Below are 8,065 nucleotides of genomic sequence, written 5' to 3' on the forward strand. Positions count from 1 at the left end.
TACATAGTTGTATAAATGGAAATCTAGTATAAGGAATAGATGATAGTCAGCTTGGGTTCAGAGACTTATTAGCAACCAGAGAGGCGTTACTTGCTTTTAATGTGATAGCTCAAAGATGGATGGATAAGCATGTGGATGTGCATGTTTGTTAAGTTGATTTGTCAAAAGCACTTGACAAAGTAAAACATGAACAGGTTACAGGAAACAATGGATGACACAGGAAATTTTAGATTTAATGGAATAATGACGAACATAAAAACGCTAAAGACTGAGGTGAATACAGAACAATATTATTGATAGTCATTATCATCATCATGATATGATAATCAATATTATTAATAGTCATTGATAGTCATGAGTGATATTATAGAAGTCATGTTCTTAAATTATTCTTGGAAATAATACATAGTTGTATAAATGGAAATCTAGTATAAGGAATAGATGATAAGTCAGCTTGGGTTCAGAGACGCACTAGCAACCAGAAAGGCGGTATTTGCTTTTAATGTGATAGCTCAAATATGGATGGATAAGCATGTGGAAGTGCATGTTTGTTAAATTGATTTTTCAAAGGCACTTGACAAAGTAAGACATGAAAAATTAGTCCAAATTCTAAAGACAAAAAATATAGAAAAAGGGAACTTAGAATAATAACAAACCTCTATTGGAATCAAAGAGCACAAATTGTGATAGAAAACAAACCGAGCTCAAAAATTGAAATCAGAACAGGATTTAAGCAGGGATGTATTATGTCTCCATTACTATTCAATGTATATAGTGAATCCATTTGTGAAGAAGCATTAGTGCCTGAAAGTGAAGGAATAATAATTAACGGAAGAACTATTAACAACATAAAATGTGCAGATGACACCGTGATTATGGCAAGCTCTGTTGAACAACTCCAACTACTACTAAATAAGACAAGCAGTCTTTATGAAAAATATGGACTTAAAATGAATATAAAAAGACTAAATATATGATAAAAAAATACCAAGTAGCTGGCTTTCAGAAAATAATGATCAAACAACAGAAATAAGGGATAGAAATAGCAGGAAGTTTGTTTGTTAAAATGAAAACAATTATCTGCAATAAAGACCTTAGATTAGAACTGACAGTAAGAGCTCTAAGATGTTAAGAGTTTTCGATCCTACAATATAGACTTGAAAGATTGACACTGAAGTTAGAACACATAAATAAGCTTCAGTAATTTGAAATGTTGTGTTACTGAAGGAAGCTTAGAATAGAATAGACACACGAGAAAACGAGCACGGAAGTATTGCGAGAAATGGGCAAAGAATACAACATAATAAACACAATAAAAATGAGAAAGATAAGAGGAGGAATGGGTGTGGGAAGAAGGAGACTTTCATGGTTGAAGAATTTAAGGGCCTGGTTTAAATGTAGGTCAATAGGACCCTTCAGGACAGCGGTAGATGGAGTAAAGATAGTGATGATAATATGGAACCTCCGATTGCAAGAAGTTACTTAAAGAAGAAGATTGCAGTTGTAATGTCGATGACTTTTATGGGTACTAAAATATGTAAGCAGACATCGTGGATGCCCTAGTCCGGAGGGTTGGAAGAAAATTCATTAAAAACTGCACTGGTCAATTATTATTGGTGAATAATTGCGTAAATAGTGATGCAAAGTGGAGTGATTTTGTGGAAGATCGCGAATAACAATCGAAAATGTAACCTGTAAAATACTCAAATAAAATGTTTTGAATGATCTTAGCCTAGAACATAGAGAACGATACGATTTTACTTCAATTTTTCTTATGTTTGCTTCTAAAAGCCTGATGTTTTCATTTCCTACCGGCTCCTAATGTTTTTATTTATAGATTGATAATATTATTATATAATATAAATTACTAATAAACTTATAGACCTGGATCCCGCGTACCAAAAAAAAGTTGCTTAATAGCAAGCTGAAATTTTGTTACTAGCTTACCGGTGTCTAGTCGGACAAACTTTAATGTACGGGAACACTGGAACAGGGGAAGTTTTAATTGTGGAACAGTTTAAAAATTTGGAAAGTCAGATTACGAAAACGTTCTATGTATTTTGTCGGACAGAACTTCCAATTGATTTGTTACCATTTCATTAAACTCTCGTGCAAAAATCAGACTGGTGTTTATCACCAACTGAGCATTTTAATGAGTGGAACACGAAGAACATATCAAATGACAAGAATCATGTTGGTTAGTAATAGCAGTCTGATTTTTGCATGAGAGTGTAATGGTAACAAATCAATTGGATGTTCTGTCCGACAAAATACATGGAACGTTTTCGTAATCTGACGTTCTAAATTTTTAAACTGTTCCACAATTAAAACTTCCCCTGTTCCAGTGTTCCCATACATCAAAGTTTGTCCGACTAGACACCGATAAGCTATTAACAAATTTTCAGCTTGCTATTAATCAACTTTTTGGGTATGCAGGATCCAGGTCTATTATACAAAAAGTGCATGTCTGAAAGATTTAATTTATGAAAGGTCTAACAATAGCGACAGTAACTGCAGTATAAACAGTAAAACTGATTTACTATCTGAAAAATAAAGTAGAGACGTTGAAACGGAATATTATAATAAAATTTCGAAAAAAAAAGTGAGTTTACAACTCTCATAACATCGATCACAAAATAGTCCATTTTTTGGTCCAGCAGTGCATTAGGAGATAATAATTAATAATATAATATTGTATTAATAATATTGTATTTAGTGTATGACAATGAATAATATATTTCGTAAATAGATGGTAAATATATCGGTGGGTATATCATATTTGAGCAATTATTCCTGCAATTTTGTGTTCACTTCACCTCACTTTACATTTGGCACTCACTATTTTCTAATATTAAAGGTAGTAATAATAAAAATCGCACTTACAGCAGACATTTTGGCGGACTAGGTATTGCAGAATCGAAACAAAAAAATGACAAAGCTAGTGTTGGGGGAGTATACGCCTACTGCCTGAACCAGATCTTCTTTTGCTTTTATATATTTCCAAAAATAAATTTAACGACTTGAACGATTTACGATACTAGAGGCTATAATTCTTAAGTAAATGGTTATATAGACCCCACTGGTCTTGCTGTTTTCCAGAACGGATTTTCACAAAAGGTGGGTTGCTTATTTCTGAATGTGTAACTGTTATTTTCCGGTGAGGTGTATGTTTAATAGCATTTCCAAATATACGGCAGAGTGTGAAATAAACAGATGCATTATTAGAATCTGTTTTCTACCGGGATCAGTCGATATATTTTAGGAAAAACGATTATTTTTGTACATCTACCAAAACCTAATGAGTATAGAAGGTTCACAAATATAGTGCCTTCAGTATTCTAATGGAATCTTAAAAATGATGTTCTTCGTTCCAAGATTTTCCTTGACCTTTTATCTCGTCCATGATGGATCTTCTCCAAGGTTGTGCTGGGTGACCTCTTTTTTCGTGGTGATTCCACTCTAGGGCAGGCTTTGCCATACTGAAGCGGTTTTTTCGAAGTGTGTGACTGATCCAACCCTACTTTCTGGACCTTTTCATTTTCTACCCTCTTTTGTTCGGTCAGGTGTAGCAAATCTTCTTTTTTTATGATGTTTTACCAGAAAATACGAACGATTCTTTGTAGACATTTATTAACAAAGACTTGCAGTTTGTCTGTAAGGGATTTTGTCACTTATCAGGTTTCACATCCGTAAAGTAGAACGAAGATGACATTTAACTGGAATATTCAGATCTTTCTCTCTTTATAGTATACTGGCCAGAAACAAGGTGGAGCATGAAAGTAAGAAAAATAATTCCCTTAATCAGGACCGACTTATATCTATTTCGCACTATAAGGCCTTCACCTCATTCCAACACTTTCCTTGACCTTTTACCTCGTCCATGATGGATCTTCTCTAAGTTTGTGCTGGGCCTGGGCGACCTCTTTTTTTACATTTGGATTCCACTCTATGACAGTCTGTACAATACTGGAGCTCTTTTTTCGACGTGTGTGATCGACCCAACCCCACTTTCTTGATCTTATTATTTTCTACCCTCTTTTGTTCGGTCAGGTGAAGCAAATCTTCGTTTCTGATAATGTTAGGCTCGAAAACACGAATAATACTTCGTAGGCATTTATTAATAAAGACCTGCAGGCTGTCTGTAAGGGTTTTTGTAACTTTCCAGCTTTCACATCCGTAGAGTAGAAGAAACATGACATTTGACTGGAATATTCGGATCTTTGTCCTTGTGATATACTCGCCAGACCTTCAAACAGGGTTGAGCATGCTGAATGCCTGTTGAGCTTTTCGTATCCTTAGACGAATATCGTCTTCTGTATACGACACTTCCAAAATACGTAACATTTTCCGCATTTTCAATCTGCATGTTATCATTAATAAATAGTATGTTATTTCTTGCATTTATTTTCATGGATTTGGTTTTATTGATATTGATTTTAAAACATATTTTATTGGCTTCAGTGGAAAGTGTTTCCAATTGGTCAGCCACATCTTGGAACCTTTGTCCTAAGAGGCAGATATCGTCGGCGTATTTTAGATCGCTTAGGCGTGTGGTTAAACATTGTACCCATTGTGGTCCATTGTATACCTCTAGTGTCGTAGTGTAGTTTGAAAAGAACATAGTCTACAGCTATTAAAAAAACAGAGAAAGCAGACATTCCTGTATTACTCCAGTAAGTAAAAAAAAAGCGCCTGGGTTTGACCTGATCAATGGTGAGATACTAAAAAAATTACCTAGAAAAGCCATAGTAAGGCTTACTACACTAATAAATGCATCCTTTAGGCTTAGATATGTTCCCATTCTTTGGAAAACTGCAGAGGTTATAATGATATCCAAAGTAGGGCAAGATAACCATGAATTAACATCATACAGGCCAATCTCCTTACTATCCATAATCTCAAAGGTGTTTGAAAAATTACTACTACGAAGAATGAACCATATAATTGAACAAACAAATATTATTCCAACACACCAATTTGAATTTCGTGATAAACACTCCACAATTGACCAGATCCGTCGAATAATAACTGAAATAGAGAAAGCATTGGAAGGGGACAAAATTTGTTCAGCAGTATTCCTGGATATCGCAAAAACCTTTGACAAAGTGTGGCACGACGGTCTGTTAATGAAGGTAAATAAAATATTTCCTATGCAACTCGTTGAAATATTGCAGTCATACCTACACCAGCGAACATTTAGAGTTAAAATGGAAAACGAGTACTCTGAGTTAAAGCAAATAAATGCAGGGGTTCCGCAAGGTAGCGTTATTGGACCAATACTATACCTTTTGTACACATCTGACATTCGGGAGAGGGAAAACATCCAACTGGCCACATTTGCTGATGATACAGCAGTCCTGACAATAGGAGCAACTATAGAGGAATCTACGATTAACTTACAAAATGCAATTAATGGCATAGAAGGCTGGTCCAAAAAATGGCGTATTAAGTTTAATGAACATAAGTCAGTTCATATTAACTTCACTAACAAGAAAATCAATAATCTTCCAATTATCCGAAACAACAACGTTGTTCCTAATAAAAAAACAGCGATATACCTGGGTTTAAATCTCGACGTCAAACTAAAATGGAAGGAGCACGTTAAAAAGAAAACTGAACAGTTGAGGATAAAGTACAAAAATATGTATTGGCTAATAGGTAGGTACTCTCAACTTTCCATCCAGAACAAAGTACTAATTTACCAACAGATATTGAAACCAGTGTGGACATATGGCCTACAATTATGGGGCTGTACCAATTACCGAAATTTAGAAACGCTCCAGAACCGAATATTAAGGAATATTGTATGTGCTCCTTGGTATGTTCGGAATGACGATTTGCGTAGAGATCTTAAAATCGAATCTATTCCAAATGAAATTAAGAAAGTTGCCAGGAGATATGAAGAGAGGCTCCATAAGCATCCCAACCATGAAGCACTTCAGCTTCTTGTCAACGAACCCCAGATGCGAAGGCTCAAGAGGACTAAACCGTTCGAGCTCGTGTAATGTGTGAAGTTGTGCCGGGCTTAGTTAGTGTTTTGCATTGTATTGTAGCCACAACAAAGACATGAGCAATTAGTGAAAAGCAGAGTCAGTGCTGTGCTGTGTAGCCACAACAAAGAAGTGGGCATTTCATGTAAAAAAAGCTAGGATGTACCAGGTGACATCTAGTTTACAAACATTTTTAGGGAAATTGTTTAAATAAAAAAAACTTCAAATTCGTCACTGTTCTTCACAAACCCAAACTGTTCCTCTTCCATCGATGTCTATCTTCTCAACTTTCTGTCGTACATGAGTCAAGTCCTTTGATGACTTGTCCCTTGCTTTAGCAATGCTGTATAACGTTTTCATCCCCTCGAGCTCTCCCACTACTCTACTCTTATTAACCACTCTTGCGAAAACCACATCCTTTATAACTTACACCACTTTAATTTTGACTTTCTGATGTCCTACTTGCTTTTCTTTTCGCCTCATCTTTATGTCCGTATCCACTATCACTGATCGTTGTTGACTAACTAAGCACTCATTCTTTATCATTTTTCAGTTGGTAACCTCTTTTAGCTGACTTTTTTACACAATATCTATCTGACTTTTCCTTCCCCCACTAATCATCATCAACTTGCATAAGTTTGCATTTAATTACTGATAACACGGCATTCTGTCAATGCTTTCGCCAATCTGCTGGCTCATGGTATCGAATGCTATCTTGTAGTCCACGAATATCAGTGCCAATGGTTTGTTGTATCCTGCAGACTTCTTTATCAGGTCCTTTATTACTAGTTAGTGGTCGTTAGTGCTATAGTCCGATCTAAATCCAGCTTGTTCTCTAGGTTGATAGAAGTCTAGCTTAGCATCCAGCCTTTTTTTGATAATTTTTGTGAAAAGTTTATATATGTGTGACAGCAAATTGGTAGGAGGGTAGTTTTTTTAGATCTGTTATGTCTCTTTTCTTGTGTAATAAAACAATGACTGCATTTTTTCATTGAGAAGGGGTTTTTCATCGGTTATACATTCGGTGAAAAGTGTGGCAAAAGCCTGGATAATTTTATTTCAGTTTGTTTCATCGCCTCGATCACTACTCAGTCATCGCCACAGGGTTTGTTATTTTTCATTTCTTTTTCATCTATTTTTCATCCCAGCTAATATAGGTATAACGGTCTTCAGTTAATAAGCTTGTCACCATTTCCCTATTTTAAGAGATAGCCCTGTATGTTATCAATTTGTTTATTTTAGAACGAAAGAAAATCCACAAAAACTTCCCATCTCTTTATTTGATACAATAATAGAAATGTAGTCGTTTATAACGATCCATTTGAGGGGAATTTTGCAATTTTGTTGTTGATATTTATGACAATCCTAATTTTAAACTTGTTTATGTATTACTTTCATTATTTACAAAAAACAAAACAAAATGAATTGTACTTTTGCTGCAAAGTTGAAAAGAAGGACAATTTGGGTGGCGTCCAACATTTGGTACAAACAAATTCGTAGAAAAAATATATTTTTGCTTAATACTTCCGACAAAATTAGAGAATATGCATTTGTGCATGGAGTGGTATTTTTTTATTTTATAAGTAAACAAGCACCTTTTTGTTGAAGCAGATTTAGTAAGTTTTGTCCGTATGGCTGGTTTTTATTTTATTTGTTTGGATCATATTTTCCTGGCAGATTCTTGGCTGCTTCCACGCACGATGTTTTAATTACACAGTAATATATTTACCATTAAACTTGATAACAATTGTTATGTTCTTAATCCATTTAAACGTTAAACCAAATTTTCTTCCAAATAATAGAACAAACAACTCGTTAAAATTTCAAAAACCCCTTTTCATACCTCCTGAACCGCTTATGCTAGCGTAAAAAAACTTTTAGCGATTACCCACGTACAAGTGTCATTTACAAATTTGTATAATGCACCCCCATATTTTCCCCGAAACCACCAAAAAAAATTGATTATATGCAAAATTGAAAATATGCAAAAATTTATTTTGGGCCACCACTGTGACTTTAGGGTGCAATGAAAGTAAAATATGCATAGATTATAATGTGAAGCAGATACTGTGCTC

At 34.8% G+C, this 8,065-nt stretch overlaps 1 protein-coding gene across 1 annotated transcript in view; it reads right to left on the minus strand.

The window, feature by feature from the left end:
* The window catches only part of LOC126881706 (troponin C), a 64,559-nt gene extending 61,443 nt beyond the window's left edge, over positions 1–3,116 (minus strand). The window contains exon 1 of the mRNA XM_050646119.1: positions 2,884–3,116. Within this exon, the coding sequence (XP_050502076.1) occupies positions 2,884–2,892 (9 nt within the window). The 5' untranslated portion in view covers positions 2,893–3,116. The remainder of the gene's footprint in view (positions 1–2,883) is intronic.
* Positions 3,117–8,065: the final 4,949 nt, after the last annotated feature.

The sequence above is a fragment of the Diabrotica virgifera genome, chromosome 3 (genome assembly GCF_917563875.1).
Source record: "Diabrotica virgifera virgifera chromosome 3, PGI_DIABVI_V3a".
In the NCBI taxonomy this organism is placed as follows: Eukaryota; Metazoa; Arthropoda; class Insecta; order Coleoptera; family Chrysomelidae; genus Diabrotica; species Diabrotica virgifera.